The sequence below is a fragment of the Anser cygnoides genome, chromosome 6 (assembly GCF_040182565.1).
Source record: "Anser cygnoides isolate HZ-2024a breed goose chromosome 6, Taihu_goose_T2T_genome, whole genome shotgun sequence".
In the NCBI taxonomy this organism is placed as follows: Eukaryota; Metazoa; Chordata; class Aves; order Anseriformes; family Anatidae; genus Anser; species Anser cygnoides.
The window spans coordinates 18,516,708-18,541,841 of record NC_089878.1 but is presented as its reverse complement, the minus strand read 5'-3'; the positions used below and the strand labels follow the sequence as shown (position 1 = coordinate 18,541,841).

General features: G+C 40.8%; 1 protein-coding gene across 2 annotated transcripts in view; it reads left to right on the top strand.

Annotated features, from left to right (window-relative positions):
- The window catches only part of AGPS (alkylglycerone phosphate synthase), a 76,693-nt gene that overhangs the window by 850 nt on the left and 50,709 nt on the right, over nt 1-25,134 (top strand). Inside the window, exon 2 of one of the 2 annotated variants that reach the window (XM_048061581.2) lies at nt 233-344. Coding sequence is in view for 1 of the 2 variants with exons in the window: in XM_048061580.2 (XP_047917537.1) it covers nt 23,999-24,171 (173 nt within the window). In the remaining variant the exon portion in view is untranslated. Of the gene's footprint in view, nt 1-232; nt 345-23,960; nt 24,172-25,134 lie in introns of those variants that run through there. The other variant, XM_048061580.2, reaches the window with a different exon arrangement.

Sequence of the window (25,134 nt, the reverse complement as noted above, 5' to 3'; positions counted from 1 at the left end):
TTACACTGTAAGAGTTTTAAGTTAGTTTGATAAAAAGCAAAATAAAGGACATTTAAATGTTGAGCTGATTATGTCTTTCATGCAGTGAAAAGCATGTTTTTGGGAAAGGTCAATGAAACAATTATTTTTTTAATTTACTTTCTGTGATACTTTTGTATTCCTAGTCAGGCTAAAAACTGTTCAATCCTCTGTGCTAACAGCTATCTTCTATCGCTCTCTAAATCCTCTACAGATAAGGGAAAATCTGAAGCTTCATGGACTTTTTAGTCAGGAACTGAGCATTGAATTTGTGGGAGAAGACAAGCAAACCATCAAAGCTCTCCTCAAAGACCCAGTGTGTCAGAGTAAGTAGCCTGTGGCCTTTCTTCCTGTTACATGTCCAAATACTTTAAAGCAGTATCTTTCCAAAGGAATTAACAGGCAGTGACTAGGACCACTCCTCTGAAAGGAGTATGGGAGTTCCTTCCCAGAACTAAAGCCCTGCATTGGTTGTATACCCCAAATTCCTGTTTTCCTGCAAGGGCATTGCCTGAGACTGCTGGTACTCACTCAGCTTCTTGGGTCAGTTACAGTCCACCAGGTTCTTCTCACCTGTTTATCTCACTGTGCACTATGAACTTTTAGTGTTAATGTGTATCAGACTAAATAATTAAAAGTCATGCATAGTGTATCCCAGAAAATTAGAAAGGTTGAAAATGTGCTGCTTCTTTCTTCACGAAAAGCACAAGCTCAAATCAGAAGCAGAAGGAAAATGAATAAGCTATTTGGTGATACCGTTTACAACAAAAGAGCATAATAAAAGTGAAATTATTTAAAGTAATATTCAAATCATGCAGTCGTCATTGATTTAGTTTTCAATTATACAGATGTAGTTGTATTAACGAAATGCCTCATTCAGTTTGGTGGGAAAACAATTGAAAGTTTTAACATCCTGGCATCTGTAGATGATAAATTATGTGATCTGCACTCCTAACTCAACTAGAATCCTAATTCTTGTTTTACCCAGGGCATACTACTGTGTAGGTGTGTCTGATGAAAGATGTTTCCATGACTTTCTGGTGCCAAGACAATTCTGGAATAATTCTAGAACAGAATAACTGTCCCAGAATTAAATATTAAAGTAAGCTAAAATAGGTGAAGGAACTTATTCCAGAATGAATGGCCTTGTAATATAGCAATTTAAAATCCGAATTAACTTCCAGGAATAGGAACTTTTTCAACCTGCATTTCAATGAATGTATTTCAAAAAGTTTTGAAAGACTACATTTTGCGACATCAACCGCTGAAGCTGACCTAACTATAAATAAACATATTACAAAGAGTTTGAAGAGTAGCACGTGCTTTGTAGTAAGACTCCCATGTTTGATAAGCTATTGAACTCACCACCATCCTCAAAGTGTTTGAATACCTTTATGTCATAAGTGTGCTGACCCAGCTACTGCTCATCTTTCCCTTTCAATTTTCATGTGTTCTCAGGAACTCAGAGAGCCTAGACATCTCACAAATGCATACTATAATTGTTCACATTTTTTTGTTGCACCTTCCACCCCCCAAAAATAGAAAATGTGAAAGTAAGAACAGTACTGAGTTCTCTTTGACTTGCATTTTCTGATGCCAAAGACAAGATAAGCATTGGTTAGAATATCTGCCCTATCAAAATATTTCAGTATACTAGATGTGTCTATAGAAATAGCATTAATAAATCAAATAGTGTTTAATCTGTGATAATATTCATAATCCTTTTCTAGAGAAGACCTTACTCTCTAAACTCAGTATATCCCCTGCTATAACAGAAGTGTTTGCTAAATAGGGGAGAATCTGGGTGTTCTATAGCCACTTTTTTTTTTTCCTCCTGATAGTCACATGATGTGGGAATATAATGTGTTGTTTACTACTGCACCCTCTTGTCATGCCCCATGTGTTCTGCTAACCCAGCAAGCAATTCTTACCTACAATGTTTCAAATATAAGCAGCCTGCTGACTATTCACGCTGTTCTGAAAGAGCTGCACTTGGAGCAGCCACATGCACAGGATGCTCTGCTTCTTGTCCACAGGACTGTTATGCAGACAGCCTGTTAACTATCAGCAGCTGTCAGTGGCAAGCCTGTCCTGATGGATCTGGTGGGGTGCAGACTTCTAAACATGCTCGTATTTGTGAAGGCTGGCACAGGCAGGAGGGCAGACTGCTGTTCTGCCCAAGAATGCTTTTCCAGTCTCACTCTGAGCTAGGCAGTGTAGGTAATAGTCTGAACAATTTGCACAGACTTGCTTCCAGCATCAGTGTGTCCTCCATGCCTTTGTCTAAAAGAAATGGTCAGAGATGCAGAATCCTTGGAGTCATGATGTTTCTGTTAGTATTTTGCATAGTTCTCATTTTTTTTGTTTTTTTTTTTTTGTTTTGTTTGTTTGTTTTAAACCTTTCTTTAGCTTAAGGTACATCTTTTTGTCCTGTCCTAAATATGCTATTATGTACGTGGTGTTGCTACCCATCAGCATCTCCATATAGTGTGCTATATGGAGAGTGTAACACATAGGCCTTGCTATGAAAGAAGTCTGTGTTTTGAATGTCAAATAATATCAAGCCATCAGTGTGATCCTCAGCACTATACTGGAGTGTGTGTGTGCACCTACTACTTACTTAAACGTAGGGTAGAGACAGCGAGGTTTGTCTCTGAAAGTGAGTTTCTGAGGAAATAAAAACTAAACTCATTTCTCAGAATATAAATGCAACCCTTATTTTTATGCATTGTTTTAGGAATTGCTACTGGAGTGATTTGGTAGCTGCTCAGAAGCAGAGCTAATAAAGCAGTATTGGGATCTCTGGCAGCCCACTACCTGCTAACCTTTTTTTTTAACTTAGTATTTCTAAGTGCTCTGTTCCAGAATAAGTTGTCCAATACAAGTTCGCCTTAACCACCCTTAAAGGCTTGGACAAGTTAAACAGATGCACATATTTCCAAATAAATCTGGCCCTCTAGCCACTGATTATTTTCCTGGCTTTTTTCAGAACTCTTTCTCATTTGTCTTTGTCTCTTTGATAGTGCTGTGGATGGAACTGAATATTTAAGGCCAAAAACATAAAGAAAATGACTTAACCTTCTGCTGTTACAGCTTCTCATATGGAGCCAAAATTACATTGTTCTTTTGCCTTGCCATATCCTGTGCAAACTTGCTTGTAGTTGCAGGGGGAGAAAAAGGAAAGTTTCCCATCGTTCTCTTTTCTAATTCATGCTTTTTTGAGGTTATTTCTTTCACTGGAAAACTTTGGATTATCTGTACAGTATTTATCAGTTTGCCTTATTCTAGATCAAAACTGTTACTTTTTGGGTGTTAATTTCTTTACACCTCGTCTCTAATTCTCTCTTCACTGGTGTTTGAAGCTTTACACAAAGTACAACTGTAAACGTCAGCCGCACGCTAGAGTTTATTTTTTTTGCAATGAAGACATTTAAAAAAATTAGACCTCACACCTATATCTGTCACACCACAAACACCTCCTCACAGTTCAATATATCCTGTGTCTTTGCCACACTGTACTGAGGTTCCCAGTCTATGCTGGGGTTTCCAGTGTACTGTGAGCCAAGTTCCAGAGGGAGAACCCTACACGAGAGCAGGAGCTGCAGTTTGGTGGCTGGCAGGGTGAGGCAGCTGGGTTATAAACAGCCTGGGAGCTTCACAGGGAAATAGCTTGCTGCTGGCAGGGTGTCATTAGTGGCAGCAGGAGGACATAAGGAGGCAGGAGACACAACAAAACTGCATATGTGACTGGCAGAGGACTGGTGTCAAACGGTCCCAACAAGACCCACCCAATACTGTCATAACCCTCATTTGGGTTTCATCTGCAGGGCTGGTAATGTTGCCACTGTTAAGAGTTAATTGTGCTTAAGGGAGTTGCCCTATTTGTTCTGAGAAAGCCATAAAGCAGTCGCATTGCTTCTGCAGACCCTGTGTGTTAAATGAGGACACCCTGGTAACTAGAGCCTGCAAAGTGTTGTGCCAGCAACACCTACAGCGCTTGGCACGGAGCTGGGGGGACCCCAGCTGATAGGAGACGCCTGCTTGCCTGCATTCAGGGGACAGGTGGTCTGTAGCAGCAAGCGAAGTTACAGCTTTCTTATCAAAGCCAGTTTGAATTAATTTTTCAAGTAAGATTTTTATGGAACACGGAAACTAAAAAAAATCTGCTATGTTACATCTGCTGCCTTCTCTTCAGCTATTCCTTTTATAAATCTCTCTGAACAGATCACAAGTTTGCACAGAAAGATTTTTATTTCATAAAACCAAAATGTTTGTTGCTTGTGGTCCTAAACCTTCCAGATGTGTATTGCTGTGCAGTGTTTCTAGTATTACTTCACTAGGAACAGAAACTCTTAAGAGACTGATGCCAAGTATCACACTTTTTTCTTATGAAAATTTGTGAGATGGTTTGTTAATAAATGTTCCTTAGTTCCACACATCTATTGTGATGATAATTTATGCTATAATTACAGTAGGTGTAGCACATACATTCTAGAAACCATAGCAGAATGCAGCCAATATCCCTTGACTCCTGCACTGAATTCCTGCACAGGAATGTTTTCCTGTATTCATTTATAAAGTTTTAATCAAGCCATTTTCAGTCAAACCATTTGTTTTCAAGGTCATAAAGGATGTTTCTATTAGAGTGTAGTGTGTGTTATGTTAGCTTTCAGAGTTTGTAAGTTCAACAAGAGAGCTGAAGAGATATTGCTTGATGTAAACAAGTCCGTAGGAACACGTATGATTTGCTTAGGTGTGCTGACAACACCAAGTAGAAAAAGCAGGCACAGAGTAGCCTAAGTGCTATAATTAGTGATGTTTAGGAGCTCTGCCAGTCTTTTTATGTTATTCTCCAAATTTAACAAATTTAACAAAAATAAGGACGTTTCAGGATGTGAGATTTTTACTGTAGCTCAAGAACAGAAATTTTTCTCTTCTAATATAGCCAGTAAGTTGGCTATATTAGTTGGCTAGCATCTCAACAAACTGAATTCCTGGGACTCTGCCTGACTTCCTTGGAAAATTTGAAGCTGTTTTTAAGGAGGTTCTGTGAGAAAGCACAGCAGAGTACATTTCGCTAACTTTGGCCTGCTTATATGGGAAAGGCTTGCAGTTACCCTCAGGCATGAACTTGATTACATAAAGAGTAAGAAATAAAAAATAAATCATATTCTTTAATTCTAAATTACATTATTTGATGTAATAAGAACTTCCATACCAGATCAAATCTAAATTAGTTGTCTGACAATAGTAATTCCCAGACGTCGCTGAGGAAATTGCCCTATTCTTCAACCCCTTCTCCCCCCCCCTCCACCAGTATAATGGATAATTATATAACAACCTGACTGTAGGGGAAGTTATTTTCTAACCTCAGGCTGGTGGCTGATTTATGCCCTGAACTGCGAACATTTATATCCATTATGAATTTTTATCGGGTCCAATCTAATTCCCCACATAAATGTATGAATATGTATGTATAACCTTTTACTAAATCCTGCTAAGCACTTGGCCTCAGCGATACCATTTGCCAGCATGTTTCATAGGCATATTACTTTTGCCAATTTTAAATGTATTGCCTTTTACTTTTAACAATTATTACAATCAGTGCTGACTTGGGGAATGTTGGGGCGGCACTAACCCCCAGCATCCTTTATCCCAGCCACCCCCAGTCCCGACAGCTCTAAAGCCTGCAGCCCCAGCTGGAGTCTCGGTCTTGCCGGACGAAGAGGTAGCAGTCTCCTGCCCACTCACATTTCCTGCTCCATGCCCTCATTGACCAGACCTAGTCTTTCACATTATGCGTTGATGAAAGGCAGAGAGATGATGCTTTCAGTAAATGAACAGGTTACAGTGCCTCTAGGACTGCTATCATTCTGCTGCGCCACAGCTTCCTGAATTCGCAAGTGTAATTAGGATTTAATGTTCAGACAAGAATTTATTTTGGAGGGAAGAAGTTGTTTTGGACTGCAGGAAATAAATTAATTTTGATTTATGTAGGGCTGTGTCAAAGAGATGATTTTGTGAAAGTCTGGGGAGGAAGGGATCATTCATGGGGAGGGCTCTTAGAGCAAAATTTTATTGTGAGGGGAGTGGAGGTTATCTTTGATTATAGGGAAATTGGTTATACCTCGTAAAAGAAGATTATCTTAGGATTAGTTCTGAATAGAAAAGTAAGAACTATTTTACCTAAAGAAAAAATTTCACTGTGTGTCTATGTGGGCTGACAAATAACATAAAATTGGAATGGAATGGAGTGGAATGGAGTGGAATGGAATGGAATGGAATGGAATGGAATGGAATGGAATGGAATGGAGTGGAATGAAGTGGAATGGAATGGAATGGAGTGGAGTGGAGTGGAATACTCTTCCCTGGCTCAGCTTTGTGCCTTTGCTGTGCATCCTGCCGTCTGTTCCCAAGGAGCAGAAGCCGGCACCTCCCTCTCCGCTTCCTGTCCTCAGGAAGTTGCAGACAGCAGCGAAGATGGCTCTCAGCCTCCTTTTCTCCGGACTGGACAACCCAAGTGCATTCACAGAAACTCAGACGTTAATTCCCATGGTTGCTAAAGGAAGACATACTCTTGAAAATCAAATCTTGAATAAGAACCTGAAATGAAAAGGAGGCCGTGAGACCAACTTCAATAGTTCATACATGAAAAATATTTAATTTGTGAATCCTTGTAACATACTCCCAGAGAGGAAATACCATTAGGTTAAAGAATAATATACATAATGGGGATCTTCTCAAAGCCAGCTGAAACATTCAGAATGGTTGTATCAAACAGCAGAATCTGAGAGGCACTAATTACATACAAGAACTTCCATGATTAGGGTCAGTATAGGGCATCCATGGATGAAGCCACAGAGTTTAAATGTGGATGTAAATGCTTTAGTTTGAGAGTGCTGAGAAACGGTCTTTTGTTGGTTCACTTAATTATATAATGAGCAGCTGTGAAGTTTTTATTCGGATTAAAATTTCCCTGGAACTCAGGGTAATTTAGATCTGAGGTTTTGGCTCGGGTCCATTCTAAGCCCTGTACTCAATATAAATTACTGCCCTAAAACCATGACACGTTCAATTTATCCTCCATTTTAGATGGCTGAGAAATACATGCATAATTCTGTGCATACCACACATACTGTAATCTACTGTGATAAATAGACCAGGTGACTGAAACAGCTAGGTTAGACACTTTATTTTAGTCATGAGCCCACACCCAGCCTTAGTTTAAATACCAGGCAAAAAATGATGTTTGAATTATTTGACCTGAATCAATGCCAAATGCAATCTTATGCAAATTCAGAAAGAGAGAGGAAAAAAAGTCTTGGAATAAAACCAATGATTTATGTGTGGGAACATAAGGCAATAACAAGCAACAACTGAAGTAACAACAGGAGTGGACCATCATGAAAAGTATGACAACTTTTTGTTGGAACTGCTGTGATTGTGGGGTTGGGAACAGGGTGATATTTTGACACACGGATGACTACAAGAAAAGTAGACTTGTGGACCAGCATTCCCAATTCCACCTTCTTTCAAAAATGCTGGCCAAGCTCTGCATGCCATGCTCCACTCACACTGCTTTGATATTCTCTATTGTCCAGTAAAATGGAAGATTACAAATATCCCCATTCTGGAGAGAAAAATGTGAAGTAATTATGACACAGTCATCTGAGAGATATTATACATTTTCGTAATCTAATTCAAAATAACTACGTTAAATTAAGAGCTGTATCCAGAAATGATGGAACTTGGTGTTGAGTTTTGATGATCCAGGTCAGCCTCATTTGTCATTAGCACTGTGAGTTTAGATGTAGGGAGGTAAAGTAACCTGAGCAACGCCTATGGAGAAAGCAGGGCTGCCTGGAATTTTGTCAGTGTTACACATCCCCTGGGGATAATGTTTTCCATGATGATTTTATACTCTGAAATGCTGCTATTTTTCTTAAGGCTTTCTTTACTATGTAGCAAGCCTTTCTAATATGTTGATGTGTGTATAACCAAACGCTAGTAATTCAGTTCAGAAAGATAGCTAAGACAACTTTCAAGCTATACCTGCTGACTCCAACATTCAACTCAACCTCAGAAGAGAGAGTAGCAAGTAGTTACAGAGAAAGTTTGTTTTTGCAGTTCTGTTTGGCCACTTGTACTCAGGGAGACTTTGCATAACTGAAGTTGTGTACAGAGAGGTCTGACTCCTTGTATCTGTTTAAGCAATTTTGTCCTCAGCCAGAGACTTATTCCTCTAATTCAGTGCTTCTCAGTGGATTTTTTTTTCTGAATTGTCATGCCAAACAGTTGTCCACTTTTTTTTTTTTCCATAGTAAGGCACCTGTTCAATTTTAGACACTGTTCAGTCTGTTCCATTTCAGTGGTCTACAGTGCTCCTCAGAGAGCCCTGAGCTTTTTACATATTTTAGGCTGCCAGCTCTCTTATGTTCTTTTCCCCAGCAGCCAATTTTGCTCTGAAGCTCTTGTGACTGAGCCAGCTTCCATTCCTTCATAAAGGGATACTCTCTTGTTATTGCAATTGAGGAGTTCCATAAGAGGCTTTAATGTCTCCAGAGTGTTGTTATGTACGATAAAAGCTTGAATTAAGCTTTACCTAACACTTGTTCATGCAATATTCATTTATTGGCAAATTGCATTTGTTTCTGCTGTTGATAAATACTTTTAGGTTTATTTCTAATACTGCAATTACACGATCAGATTAATATATGACTGAATAAAATGTTATATGTTCTGTTTGAGTAACAGGAGCAGCTAAAAGCCTGAATTCACTACAATGTACACTGCCATCTTGTGTTCTGAAGTTCTAGCTAATATAAAAATGCACACAATATACTGCGGCTTTTCTCAAAATAGAATTGGCTATGTTAGCGGAATATGCAAGGTTATCAAAAGATATTTATTGTCATTTTCTTTTCTTGTAAAATGGTAAACAATCCTTAAAATAGCAAATCTCACTGATAACTCTGAATTCATCGATTCTAAGCATTTTTTAGTGATTTTTGGCTAACCCAGTCAAAAAAAAAAAAAAAAAAAAGACAAAGACCACAGAGAAAATTCTGGTACAGCCCAGCCATTCTCCTTTTCCAGCAGTGAGGTTCAATATGGACTCCCAGGTATAGCTGTGTTGTAAGGCAGCCTTTGAGCTGGTGTAGTGTTCCCCGAGTAGTTGTCTGCCAAACGCTTCTCTTCTGCAGGAAGGGTATATAATAGAAAAGAGGGTAGATTGTATTCTTAGCTGGAATATCTCTCCCTTTGGAACAATTGTCTTCTGAACATAGCTAGATCATCCCCGTGGCTGTTCCAGTATGCGACAGAGTACTGGCTAATTGGTTGAAAGAGGACCTAAGGTGACATTTACTTACAAAATGAAGAAAAAGAATTTAACATCTCTGCCCTGTGGTGTTTATTCACTGCTGGATGAAATAAGTGTTGCACGCTCTTCCTCTAAAAATGATGATTCCTTCATGACATGCTAATCAAAGAAGTGGATTTGTACATGCATACTTCCAATTGTTTTCACTGTATAGCAATATATAGCTCTGCCTTTTTATTATGTTTTTTTTATTATTATTATTATTAATTCCAGTTTCTTTATGTTGTCGTTTACTATTGCAAACATGTAGTAACACTCTTAAAACAGCTTTGAACAATGGCTCTATAAAACCCAAAGGATTTATTCCATGCAGCTGCTGTTGCCTGAAACAAACATAAGCATGAAAGGGAAAAGGGTGCCAAAAATCAATAACTAAGTTTAGAGACGAGGGGCAGGGCAAGAAATAGTAAAATCACATCATGGTAACAGATGCTGTGGTAGAAGGGCAGAATGGCAGAGAACATTAGCAGGAGGCAGAGCAGGGAAGCACACTTGACCTTACTCGTGCAGAAGTTCCCATCGGATTAGTTGCTTTCCAGAAACCTTTCATTCTTCCTGTTTGGCATTTCTTAGCCCATTTTTTTTTTCATAGAAAGGCACCTGTTTAATTTTAGATACTGTTCAGTCTGTTCCATTTCTGTTATACGTTTGTATAACTTCCAATATAATTTTCCACCTCTGAAAGGCAAATGATTATGGCACCCTTTATGATTTGTGCATGCAATATCTATCTCCCAAAGTTTCTTTTTATGGCTTAAATGCATAATATACCACAGCACAGAGTTTAAACAACTTCCTTCTCTTGTGAAAGGAGGAGTTAGAATGATTCTAAAGAGCTTTTACTCCTGTAACAACACTTTCATAATACTTTACGGCCTTTTACACTTCCCTTCAAAAGGCAATGTGTGCATTGTGGCCTGGTTACATAATCTCCTGTTTCAGTAAGATTAGAGTTAAAACTGTTTGCACAACACGTTGCATTGGTGTGTAAGTAATACAAAGCTTATTGAAAAGGACTTTGTCATTTCAAAGTCTGTAATGCTTCTCTAAGAGTGTTAATGCTGTTTTATTTACTTCATCTGCCTGTAAGAGTCCTGCTAATTTTCTTAGTTTTCTAACATACAGTCATACTGTCTCACTCTGTATTCTTTGCTGTGTTGCCATCTGAGAGATTCTCAGACAGAAAAAAATAATTGGCTGCATGTAAGAATAATAAAACAATAAGTCAAATTTTGCTGAAAATTATATCTAATAAAGCAGGAAACTTATCTGTAATCTCTGCACTACAGAGATTAGTGCACTAATCTCTGATGGGGCATACATACACCTCCCTGGTGATCAAATATCACTGTAACAGCTGTGTGGTCAAGGGAAAAGCAGAAGAGGGAAAACTACTGCAAGTAGAGCAGCTCTGGGAAGAGAACAGGCATCTACTCTGTCCTCAGTTCCTGGAGATGTGGGTGGACAAAGCCTGTGACTGGGGTCAGTTGAAGCCTTTTGAGCATCCCATGCCCCAGGTTTTGAGTGTCTCCTAGCAGTTGCTGTGCTAGATTAGACTGTGTGGTGTCCTGGGTGTGGACGAAAGTTTGTTCTTCCATTAACTAGTCCATTTTGTCATTGTGAGGCCTTTACTGATGCTGGTAGGTGCCTGCCAGTCTGCCTATGCTGATAACTACCTAATGCCTAAAAGTTGATAGTGAGAGACTAAACATTAGGGATAACACTAAGTATGCAAGATGAGCTTGTCACCTAAGGATGAGTGCTTGTACGTACTAATACCATCTCTGAGCTGCTGGGTTAATCCAGAATGTGAACTTTGGAGAAAATACTAGATCAAGTTTAGATTTCCACGTTCCTTTCTAGGAGCACCCTCTGACTTCATCTAGAGTCATAGGCATTGTACAGAACTGCAGTCACCAAATGCAGGTGGGACTACCCAAATCTTCAATACCCTGGTGAATAAAGAGAACTTTCAGAGAACAAGATCAGGGCATGGTGGATAGAATTGTATTGAGCAAAACTTCAAAGCATTTACTTATATTTTCTCCTGTAATTAAGGTTTATATTTCTGAGCTTTTCAGTGGTACAAAGGCTAACATTCCTGTTACTTCAGCCTTTCATAGTCCTTAGGGCAGTAAAATACCACTCATCCCTGGAGCACACAACAAGGCCCTGAGCTCCCTGAGGCCTTGCATGTATTTTACTGCTCAAGAAAAGTTGTCTAAAGAAAAAAAAATGATTAGGCCTTGAACTTAAAGTTATTATAGGTTTTTCTGATTTATTAACAAAGCTGCCTTTCCTGCAATGTGTCCATCTGCAGGGCTATAAATGTTAGTGAGAAAGCTTCTGCTTAGGTTTTATTTTCTCTAACCAAGAGCAGTTGGCCATCTGTTGGGTAAAAAGAAAGCTGTGCCTTGTTGCGTTTGGAAGCAAAGGTTACAAATACCACACAGTCCTTGCAAATGATACATTTAGGCTGTGTAATTTCTTTCTGATAAGGAAATGATTTGTTAACCCACCCTGCTGAGTTTACCAGATCTCCTTAGGTCAGAATTCAGTATTGTGCAATTTGAAATGCTGTTCCTGTAGACATGCTGCCTATGTAAGATTATTGCTGCCCCTAGATGCGGTTGGAGATATGAAAAGATGAGATTTTGGGGTACAGCTTCAGGCCCTGCATGCAGGTGCATGAGGCAGGGATGCCCACACTACCGGGGGGTCCCAGGTCCTGGGCTGGGACCATTTGTCTTCTGCAGCCAGAAGCTTGCTGTTAGTGCACGTGGCTGACAGAATCCGTCAGCTACTCAAGGCAGGCACATCTGCAGGCAAGCATCTGTAGTCCTCAAAGGGCATTCTGGTACTGGATTTGAAGGCAGCAAAGTCTGCCAGAACCACTGATCCTGCTGCAGGGATTTGCAGGGCTGAGGAGAGGGCATCAGTAGCTCACAGCAGAGGCACTGATTCAAATCAGTTCAGCACTCCAGAAGTCTGGGAGATGTTTGTGTCCAGGGATGCTTAGGAATTGCAGGATACATTATGGGATACATATTATGACCAGGAAAAGAAGTCTGAGGCCCTTAGTTTTTCCTTTTTAAATTTTAAACAACATTTAGAAACTGGTTAGAAGCTATGTTAAAGTATATTTTGACATTATAACAAAAGTTTAACGTAGAAAACAAATGGTTTAAAGTTATAAAGTTTTAAAATACTTTACTAATAAACAAATACACACTTCAGTTAATTAACAAACAATTGCTAAAAAGCTTTCTACGGAAGAAACGTGCTATGTCTGTGCATTCCTGCTCTGAGATCAGCGAGGCCTCCATCAAAGATCCAGCATGACAAAGCAGTGCTTTCAGCAGGGATCCTTTTGTTGGAGAGTTTGAGTGACGTACTGAGCAGTACACGAGGAAATTTAAACATCTTATTGGAGGAATGACTGAAACGTTCTCTAGCCATAAGCATATAAGAAAAATTCGGATTAGTGACTCAAGAATAGGCACATCAGTGGTGTCTTGCTGTCCTGTGTACCGAAAGTCTCACTCTCTCCATTCCAGCTAAAACTTGATGTTTTAGGGCAGTTTTAATGCTGTTGCCCAAGCTGCTTCATGTCATGATATCCAGGGCAAGTACTGCTATTGTCACAGCAAGACAATCGTCTTGATAAATGTCTCAGTTTTCTAACTCTCCCTCGGCTGAATTTATTATCACGATTTTATTCTTCCCTCAGTCACAGGGCTGTACCATTATCCTTAACTGCCCTCTTCAAACTAATCCATACATTAGCCAGGAGGGAGTGCTCCAGTAGGGGAGCCAACACTATTATCCTGGAGTCTTAACAGGCCCTGTTCCAGCAGGCTTGGGAATGATTGCCCTGAGGTTTCTCACCAAGCTGCTTCCAGCTCACAAGAACACGAGGAGTCACTCAGTACTTCTTTTTATGCCTAGTCATTAGGTATATTTACAGTACTACTTTCTCCCTCTAAGTTTGGCACTGCTTTCTTTACCCCCATTTTCTGTTTTGCAATTGTTCCTTTGCCCCTAAACTTCCTGTGCTGAGGAGCCATGCACACAAGGACAGTTTGTTTTTCAACTTCTCAACATACAAAGAGTGTTGTGTTACAGAGAAAATAAATTCTGTTTTCTCTCACTCATTTGAAAGTGTCTACCTTCTTCAACGATATCATTGCATGTAATGGAGCAGTAAGCTGGTCCCCTATCACACAGAGAAAGCAGTAGAGATTAATTATCTCACAAATATTTTGGAGAATCAAGCAGTTCACCCATTTGTGCTGCTCCATTTCCCACGTTTTCAGCTGAAAGAGCAGGCTGCTGTCTAAATTGATGGCATCCTTTTCAGCTGAGACCAGCTTAATCTATTTTGTGTTCTTCAAAAAAAGGAGCTGCCTTTGTTATCCCTTGTATGCACCACATTTCTCTGTTGAAACAAAGCACTGGTGAACAGCATTGGCTTGACAGTGCCTGAGACTGGAGTCCTCAGGTCTGGCAAAGCAGCAGCAGTAAGAGCGTTTAAGGTGTCCTGCTGGTGCACATTCAGCAGTACAAGCTGAAGCTATGCTTTAATTTTATATACTTAATTAAACTTCTACAATATGCAGAAGAATTAAAATCACATCATAGTAAGGAACGAAATAAAAATTTAAAAAGTTAAAACCAACAAATACTCAGTAATTCCTAAAGTGAAAGGGAGACAGCCTTCCAGACTGCCTTAGTGTCTCATATGGTTCAGTATGCTTTCGCAGTGCTTGCTTACTTATAGGTAATGATGCTTTTTAATGGTTCCTACCCATGAATGTCCACCCTGCCCTTCTCCAGGAGGCTCTCACTGTCATCACAAAGACAATTTTGCTGCCTGTGGAGCAGCTGCTGAACAGCTTCAGTTTATAGCCAGTTTATATTCAGATAAATTGCCACTCATTCCTCTTAATATACTGTGCTGTAATTTGCAAAATCCTGAAGATCATCCCTTTTCACTAGCATCTCTGATGCTAAAAGTGTATTTTAAAAACTGCAGCAGATTTGCCTCTAAGCAGCAATGTTGCTTTCACTCATACAAATGTTCTGTTCAGCTGCCCTTCACTCCCCAGCCTAAATTATGGTTGAATCAACATCTGTTTTGTTTCATAGAAGGAACTTGATTTACTTCTTGATCTTATTATTACTACTTCAGCCTGTCTCCTCCTCCTTGTTTTTGTTCCTCAGATAGGGCAAAACTGAAGAGCTTGGATACAAATCCAGGAAAAGGAGGATGAAAATGTGGTATTAATGCTGTGTATTTCTGCTCAAAGCAAAAGGCAAATGGTACGCTACTGGTATAATGATAATGTATCTGAATGTAAACCAGGAAATTCCCTCTCTCTGCTGTGGTTAGCCACATGAGTGCAACACCATGCGGTGGGCTGCACTCACCAGCTGTGGTTAGGTTCCCTGTTCACAGCTCTGTGCCTCCAGGTCCTCTCGATCCACTCTTCAGACAGCACATGAAGAGAGACCATTAGATGCCCAATACCATGCCTGTTTCCATCTACACTCTTCCTGACTTGCCTGATCTACTCTCATCATCTTTTGCATATATTCTTGAATATGTTTTTTAAAAAAATGAACAGAAAATGTATTATTCCCCTATATATAGTTAGTGCATGCTGGGAAAGCATCTTTGATTTGCCAGGAGGTACCTCTGATGTGGCAATGCAAAAATAAACTGGGTTAATCTAGAAAGAAGGCTGGACAGGAAATTACTGCGTGAACACTGAGGGAAGATATAACACTGCAGGATACTTTGCAGTATATACATATACATATGTATATATATATACAAAGGTACAAGTACAGTAGGTTAGGTTAATTGTGGCTGTATGGATAAGAGCGCATACAGCTCCTTGCATAAACTGCAGATCTACCATAGGATGTTAGGACACAGCTTTACCCATGCCCCTAGCACCGCAGCAGACCTTAATGGCAGGGATAATATTCACTCCCAGCTGTGTGTTGAAAGACTATGGATCTGAAGTATAAAAGGATATGGGTGCTTACATCTATAAGAACAAATGCAGAGGCTTCAGGGTAGTTGTACGTACTGTTGTCCTTACAATTTTCACAAGGTGCACTGGGAAATTCAGATGTTTAATAACATTATTTTTTATTAGTTATAAAAGCTTAACTTTCCATTAGTAACTACCTTTATAGGACAATTGTACTATTGTGTGGGAGATAATTATGGAGAAATATAGGAGCATATGAGAATAATATAGATAATATTGAGACAATGTTAACAGTTTTCTCTTATTCTAAGCTGCAGATGCTTAATTCTCCTTTGACGTCTCTTTCCATAAAGATCATGGAAAAAACTTGGATTTTAAGCAGAGGGAAAAAATATCAATTGTCTCACATAAAAAGTGGAAAGTGGCTAAAACAATGGAATTATGTGAAGGGAACCCTGATAGAATCAAACACTTGATTCAAATATAGCTAACATTAATTATTTTATTTTATTTTATTTTCTTTTATTTTAAAGACTCACATGATTACTCATCAGCCTCCATTTGGGAATAGTTTTTGCATGGTGTATTCAAACACTTCTCCTGTCCCAAATATGGTGTTTACACAATTACACTGCTTAATTGTGTGTCTGATGTTGTATACCTTGGTATTCCCTAGAGCACACTCAGGTAATTGTCTTAAAATGTAATAGACACTAGAAGAAATTGTTCCTTCTCATTAAACTCTGAATTTGGATTTGCAGTAGCTGACTTGTTTGTTAAGCTCCCTTGCTCTCTGATCTAGGAAGTGTTTCCATTGCCTTTTTTTTTTTTTTTTTGAGTTAACCACAACAGTTAATGTTATATCTTTAACTGAAATATGTCAAAAAGTTTTACAGTTATCTGGTAAATGATAATTTTCCACAGTACAGAATTCTGTGCTAAGACTCAGTCAAGAGCCGCACAAATATACTAGACTCTTCATCAGCGCTTTTTTTGTATTTTAATTGAACAAGTAAAAATCCAACAGACTTAAATTGCATTCCAGCACCATCAGCCCTTTCCATACCCTTGTATTTCTCCTCCTCCTGAGGTGTTATTTCTTACCCAGGCATAGCAGAGCTTTTGTCATACCTGCAGACTTCTCAAAAAGATACATGAGAATTGACTTTCTATTTAAAACATACACAACATTCCCTTCCACAGTACAATTTGTATGCTGTATAGCCTGAGGAGGTAAAACAATGTTTTTTAGCAACAGCAGTATGTTTAGGGATATAAGCAAAGGAGATACAGAATTAAGCATGTGCCATTATTAGGTAATTTCTTCTTTTTTGGAAGTTCTGAGAAATTGTGGCAGATTGAGAGAATTTTAGCGCATCAAACTGCATACTTAGATTGGATTATTTAACAAAGTGCTATAATGCAATCTAGCTTCCAGTGTCTCCCCTAAAGGTGTGATGTACGTAGAGATCCTAGCTGTATCCTGAGTTATCTCACAGTCCATACTCTTTAGAACGTAGGTGACAGGAGAGTGCCAGGATACAGGATTGTCAGGGCAAATTGTTGAACATGGTTAGTGTGCACTGCGTCCAGTTTCTCCTGCATCAATTCTACATGGAACATTTCTGTACTGTCTGCTAACAAAGCAATACGTTTTAGGAAAACATAGGAAGGAAAGCATATTTCCTTTCCAAACACACATAACTACCCAAATGAGGAGAGAATCATCATTTTATGAATTAATGCCAACTCTATTCAGGAGAAATTCATAAGCTATGACAACGCTCATTCTCAAAAATGGATTTTCACTGTTGCAACACTTCCTGTCAGACTCTTCCAAAAGAGGGCATAAAGCTGGAATGAAAAATGGATGTTCTGAAAGCAAATAAAGGGAACTGAGAATAGTTACGAAATGAAGTCACCAAGATAAAATGCAGGTGTACAAGAGCTGCAACAGCCAAGAAAGCATAGAGGAGGCAAATAGTTTCCATAGAGGCTCCCTTGTCATGCTGGGCAGTTGCATTTCACTTTAATTGACAGCTCTGTTAAAGAAGGAGAAGGAGAGAAAGTCTTGGGGCAATAAAAAAAGAGTGTGGAAACCACACTTGAGCTTCTTTGGGATGCACACCTTGAAAGCTAAATGTTTGTAAATGTCAAATTATGCTTACTTTTACCAACAAAGCCACAGGAAGCCGTATGTGGTAACTATGTTTGGTTTTACTGAATTGCCTCAGTAAACAAATACAAAAGCTTTTTCTTTTGACAGGCTTTTGACATGCATTGTGGAAGGGTTGAAACAGGGCAGGGATGCACATCTCTGCACAGAGTTTTCTAGGAAGTTTGCCATTATTCCCTTCAGTTATCTGGATGCACCAGGACTGTCGTTACAGCAGAATGAAGAAAGTGAAATAAGAATTCATTGGGAACTTGCAGAGCATGTAAACTTACAAACTTATCTTCCACTCTTGTTACCAGTGGTGGAGTTTATCTGGATTTACTACCAGAAGCTAACAGAATAATCAAATAGAAATGTCTCTTACTCAGTTTGCAATGGCCTGCCTTGAAACAATTAATGCATGAACTCATCCATGCATATATTTAATTATTGAGCAAGTATTTTTCTTGTATGCAAAATACAATATACATAAAATAGATCCAGATATATTATTAATACATGGATAACAAGAATATACTAACTCTGCCCTGGGTCATAACAGAGGACTTTGTGAAGTTGCAGCAGTTTCACAAAGTTTCACAATATGCATTTTTTAATACATCATTGACAAGGATTTAGCACTTGCTTCTCAATGATTCTTGTTCAGATATAGACATATTTCTAGGTTGTTCAGCCACCTGAGCCTCCTCTTGCTATAAGCTGGTAGTAGATGGATGGATGGATAGACGGGTGGATGGATGGATGCATTGCCTTTCCCTCAGGGTCTCTGTTGACTGTAAAAACGGCACAAAACCTGATAAATCTTGGACAAATTGTTTCCTTTCAGGAAAATTTATGGGCTCATTCAAATATCAACAAAACTCCTCCCAGGGCATGAATTACTTGGTGTTGAATGACATGTTCATCAACAGGTGTAAACTTTCTACATTTCTGGTGAATAAAATGACTAATCCAGAGGCGAGCTCAAAGGCTTATGCCCTTTTACCCCATCTATTGCCTCATAAGCCTCTTTTGAGCTCATGATTCAGCTGTGGATGTTCCACACCCATCCTGTTCCTAGGACAGCCAAAACCCCACCTTTTCTGTAGGTGCTGGCTTATTGTACAGGGCTGTAGAAATACAGAACAAAAAGGTGTTCCTCATACATTAGTGTCAATCACATCTGAATTGGACTGGAGAGAGAAACATCTAAAACACACCTTATTTGAGTAGGCGTTTTTTTCTGTTTTAACCTTGCAAGTAGACCCATGAAATGAAGAATCTTGAAAAAAAAAATAGTTCTTTTGCTCTGTTCATGTCCTGCTCATCTGTTATGAAGAAATCCCTTACTTTTGCTGTACACTAAAAATCTGAGAAAGAGCATTTTAATTACGGTATAGTCATTCCAAACGATGTACAGAAAAATGTAGTGGTGTTCCTTTGGAAGTTGTTTCAAAATGGTATTTTTCAGTTAGTGTATCTAGGAGAAAAATGGCATTTTACTGACGCATGAAATATTTAAGCTAATATTTTAAAACCTGTCAGGGATAAGGTCTGAAGAATCCCCGTGCTGCTTCAGACCACAGTCCATCCTGCAGAGTATTGTGTCTCTGATGCGGGCCACAAACAGACATCTGGAAGAATCAGAACAGATAAAGCATATGTGATATCTCCCCCTAATATTCTGCCATCACCTAATCATTTTCACTTCAGGGATTTTCCTAAACAGGCTACAGCAAAGTGAGGCTGGTCAGGGCCAGTGAGGTCTGGTAGTGCCGCCAGGCCCCTGATGGCATCCCTTGTACTAACATAACCTTTTTCTTGGGTACTGTCAACATTTCTCTTGGTCATTCAAGTCTTTTGAATTAAAGTTTATCTGTTTGTAAATTTAACTGCTTTTTCTGTTTCTGTTTGAAGCTACATTGTCTGCTTGCCATAGTTACCACTACTGATAGCATATTAAACTCCTAACTCATGATAACTTTACCTTGTGAAGAACTGTCTAACACAAGGTGCAGAAGATCGCTGGTTATTGTTACACAAAATATGATCTATAATACCCCACAATACCTCTGCATCGTTCTTTCCTGTCACTTTTAAACTATAAAAGGACTCAATGGCTTTGATGCTCCATGATTTTTGCTCTTTACCTGCTGAAATCATGGCAATTAGAAGTTAAAGCTCAGTGTGTTTTACTTAACTCTTCTGCCTCTATTGTTTTCTACCAGTGTAGGAAAAACTAGTTCATGTCATAGAAAACAAACATTTTCCATCTTTTCTAGAAAACAGTGGATTCTTTAGGTTGCTCTTCTCATTGCTTCTGCAATGCAGTTTGCATCCCACTCACACTTTCAGATTCACTCAGGTGTGTGGGAAAGAAAGCTCACGGAACAGTAAATCCTGCTGCTTTGGCTTGGCAACAATTAGCATGCTTCAAACTACCGCCTTGTAGATCTGCTGGATTTTTTACTGAAATCGTATTTCCCTTTGTTGTCACAATTACATTACTTTCAACATTGTTGTGCTTGCTGTTTTCTTTTTAGTACTTCTACTGATCAGTTAGACTTTATATGAACCAATTAGACATTTTTTTTGAAAATACATCAGTGGTTCACTTCCGGCAAATGGTGAGAAAGAGCAGACTCATGATCTGCCAATATATTATGTTCCTACTCCTTTTCATGAAGATTGCCGTCCTTCCAAGGGAGCTGAGGAATGCATTCACAGTGCTGCCAGGAACTCTTCATTCTCACAGTAAGAAAAGACCCCTCAGTTAAATCTCCAGGTGCACACACCTGAAAACTAATACGGAACTTTTTTGAGAATTAGGTTCTGAGGTAGTGATAAATGTTTCTCATCAGATATTATATTCTATTTTTGACTTGCAACCTCCTCTGATCAGGATCAAATAAATGAGCCCATTACAAATGATTGTTCCTTACCAATGAGTGCAATGCAGAGAAAGATTCTAGCAAAATCTGAAGCTGACTACAATGAACGTAGTGTCTGTCTGCAAACCTTTCACAATGTGGAACGGTTTAGATAACAGTGACTTAAAATCCCTCCAGCTATATCCAGCACTTCAGTAAACAATGTGAATGGAAACTCAGTCGAGAGATCTGTATTTGTTCCCTAAAGACTGCCTCCACAGCAGCAGATAGTTAAATGCAGATATGCATGAGTTAATTCAGAAAGTAGTATACAAATTACTCACAGGGGGAAATTTAACTCCATAACCAAACTATCAAACTGCCGGAACAGCTGTTTATATTGCAGTAATACCAGAAACCTAACCTAAAGCTGAGACCACATTGCAACTAGTGCAATTCTTGCCCCAGGAAAATTACAAACCATTTTCTAGTCAAGTACACAAAAGGCGTAAGATGAATTGGCCATGGTGAGAATAAAAGCAAAACAAATGGTAATAATACCTGGCTTTTATGTACAGCTTTCAATCAGAAGGTCTTACGGTGGTTGATCCTATATTGTCACACAGACCTTAGTGTATTTATCTTCTGGTCAATCTCTGCAGGGAGATACTGTTACCCCTGGTTTCTTTATGGAGAGCTATGACTCAAAGAGACACCGATATTGCATGTGAAGTAGGGAACTGAACCAAAGTCTCTCTGCTTGGGCACTACATACTGCTCCCCAGAGAACTTCCTGCTAGTTGCTGCTCCCTAGAGAACTTTCTGCTAGTTACTTAGCTAATGGAAAGGTATTGCACTGAACTATCAAGGGAGAAATAGGTCCTTGAAAGGGATTTGAAAGAGGATAAGGTAAGAGTTTTACGAATTTTCATGTGATTTTATTTTATACACATGACAGAACAAGCATAGGAGTGCATAAGGAAGGAATGAACAAATAAACCAGCAGTGATAGGCAAAATATCATTATGAAAGTATTAATAATCACACAGATACTGGTGTTCCACTTCAAGATTTCCATAAAGCTGACTGGTGCCATCAAACTGCTAAAGCTAATCATGAAAGTAGGTTGTGTGTGATAACAAAGTAGGCCTCAACTGTGTAAGGTATTTCAGTTCACAAAGTTGGAATTAATCTGAGTAGGTCGCTAGCCCACTGCCTTGCCCTGAGCAGATCTGGTTCTACTGGTACCACCTCTGGTAGATGGTGTGTTGTCTGTTCTTAAAGCTAATGGAGGTGACTTCATTCTGTTCTTAGGCAGGCTACAACAGTTTTTCATTTTCACTGCTATTGGAAAGTAGTCTAATACATACAAATACTGAAGTAATACCTTGCAGTTTGAGCTCACTGCTTCTCACCAACATAGCAGGGACATGATGGACAGATTGACTGGTCCCTTTTACTTCACAGCTGTCTTTTACATATTTGAAGACTGATAACATATCTTCTTGAGACGTCTTTAAGAAATGGAGTTTGTTCAGTCTTTTTTCTTTCTCTGATGAAAGAAAAACAAGCAAAGAAACAAACAAAACCCTCTTGCCATTCTTTCTCTTCCCCTTTAAAATCTTTCCAGTTTCCATCTTTTCCCAAGTGGAAATTCAAAGTTGACCAAAGCACACCGGTGCATGATTCATTGCAGCAGACCTTATCTGGAGTTGGTATCACATCTTTATCTTCCCTTAAATCCCACTTCTCCCTCTTCATAGTTTAGGAATCTGTATAGGATGGCCCTCCCCATGACCTCACAGATGCTACAGATAATGAAAGGATCCGCCATATGATGTTATTATATTTCTTGCTTATCATTAAGCTGATGGTGGATTTGGACAAACTGAAAAGATTGCCCAGCAGTCAGTAATCAGGAAAGGCTAAGCTCTGCAGGGTTAGGATGGTCATTGTCCCTGAAGACTGCCACCTTCTGATGGTGCTGGTATTATAGGATGAATCCCAGCTGTTCACACTGTCTCAGGATCAGGATTGTATGGCAGTTCTGTACATGTTGCTGGCTGTCCTGGCTACAGAAAGGAATATATTCCCACCCACTAGGGTTTGTTTCTCTCCCGTAAAGCCACACAGGAGGGGATTTGGCTAAGCAATGGCTATGGGCTAGGCTGATGTCTGGAGAAGAAAATAAATAAATAAATAAATAAATAAATAAACAAACAATGCAAAACCCAGACCATTTTAGGTGGGACAGTTGTTCACCTCCAAGCCTCTTTGGAATGAAGAAGCAGCCAGTGGTCCCAGGTTCTCATCCTGCCAGGGGAGTCCATGCCCTGTCCTACAGCCTGCAGGGAATTCGGAGCAGATCTCAAAGGTGTGAGTCTTGCCAGAAAGACCGCATCAGCTACAAGAGGCAGCATAGGTCTGCACTGAGTGCAAAGCAGAGGCTGGTGAGTTGTGCCAGGTTAAGATGTTGGCATGATCATGGGTTGTGTGTGAAGCCACCAGGTTGGGATGGGTGTGTGATCGCAGGGCCTGTGTCGCTCAGAGCCCTCCTCAACCCGTGTGGTGGCTGTGTTGGGTTTCAAGACCTGTTCATCTTGAAAACCCCCAAGTCTTCAACGAAATAGATGCAAACCAGCCCGAATCACTTGACTGGGACACGTGAGGCACTCCAAGACAACTACACAACACGGTAGCTTGAGTGTGTGAAGTTGGCAGACACTTGGCATAGGAACCTGGCTTGTTCCACAACCAAAGGTACTGTTAAAAAACTTCAGCATTTCAGTGTTTTGTTTGGAGATCATGCAGACATTGTCAACAAAAGCTGGGGCCCTGCATTTAGACTGAACAGTCCTTGAGTAGAAACACAAAATAGCATAACCATTTGAAGACTTTGTTACTGTTGTCGCAACCATGGCACTTATGACAGAAATCTGAGTAACTTCAACGCTATTACCTGGATATTGAATTTTAAGTTTAAAATATGATCATCTTCCTATGTGAAAAAACTAGGCGATGATTATTTTGGGGCAAAACATTTCACTTGTACTGATACCATCTAATCATGTAAATAGTAAATTTTTTGAAGTATAAACCTACGGTAGAAGTGGTATCAGCACTTTCCTGACTCCACTGCTGTATGCGTGCACTGCAGATAAACGTACTGAGGTGCAGGTTCTCTGCCTGTTTCAGCAAAGCACCTGTAAGCTGAGGGGAAAGGGAAGGGCCGGCAGCCCTCCATTCACACGCTGGGACACTGCTGTCAGCAGCAGCGATAAGATCTGTAACTCCTGTAGGACAATTTGTCACCCCACTAACCAGTTCCTTGAGCACCCCACCTACGCTAACGCCACCAACGAGCGTTTCGTAATGAGCTGAGGCAATCCCCGCTTTGAGGAGCAAACACCTCCGCGACGGAGGTGCCTGAGAGGAGCCTCCACGGGGACCCCGCGGGCCGGCCCGGGGCCCTCAGCTCGGCGGGGATCGGGGCTCCGGGACCGGGGCTCGGCGCCTTCCGCCCGCCTGACCCCTCACCCGGCAGCGCTCGGCGGCACAACACGGAAGCGCGATGGCGGCGGAGGCGGCGGGAAGCGGCGGCGGGTCCCCGTCCTCCGCCCGGCGGCGGCTGCGCATCATCTCCGGGCACCTGCGGGGCTCGGGCCGGGCCGCGCTGTCCCCCAGCCCCTGCAAGGCGCAGGGCGGCCCCGCCGGGCCGGCCGCCGGCTCCATCCCCAAGAAGCGGTGGGTGCGGGCGGCGAGCCGCGGGCTGCCCGCTGCGGGCGGAGCGGGGCCGGCGGAGGAGGGCCGGGACCCGGGGCGGGCGCTGAGGCGGCCCCAGGGGCCGGGGGAGCCCGGGAAAGGCGGCCCCGGCCTGCGGCCGTCGGAGCGAGGGGTGCGTGGGCAGGGGGGGCTCTGCGGGAGGCGGGCTGGCGGAGGGGCCCTCTGCGCCCGGCTGGGAGACCCGGGAAGCCTGCACCTCACCGGTGTGCTGCCGGTGTGTGCTGGCCCTGCCCGACGTTTCGGCTGTAAGCGTGTTGTCGGGCACTCTTTCTGTTCCTTGTGGCACCTAGGAGCTGAGCATCTCAGCTCACGTGAGAGCGAGGGAGGACGAATGGCACAGCAAACGGCACAGCTGTCCAGCTGTGAGTTGTCCTGCTAGCTCTGGGATTTATTTCTCTGGTAAATTGAGTGACACAGTTAAGGCACCGTGGTACAGGTTCGTGTAACTTGTCATCATGAGGCTCACCTTTCAGGTAGGATGATCTTGTGATTATTTCACGATTTCCCCGTTTTCAGATGTGGATTTCCTGTGCACGGGTTAGCTTGCAGTCCATCAGGAGCATCTTATGGTCTAGGTTGTAGACAGCCTACTGCTCTCCATCAGGCTGTGCACAGGCACTGGTCTGTTCTGGTAGCATGTGGAGGTGTTCAGGAGGCAGGTAGGGCAAATAGCGGGTAAGAGAGTTGTTGCTCCTTTGAGGAAAATCCCTTCAGCCTGTGATTTGCTCTGAACCTCTTTTCTCAAGCAAGCTTTGTGAGATCAAGGGATGGTCTCGATTATTCTAACAGATCATGCATGGCCCAAGCCGAGCTTGCTGCTTTCAGAGGACTGGGATGTAACATTTGACTTCATGCATATGACAGAGTTTGCAAGCCTTTGATATCCCCTCCCTCTGAGGGGATTTGATGTTCTTGCAGGAGATG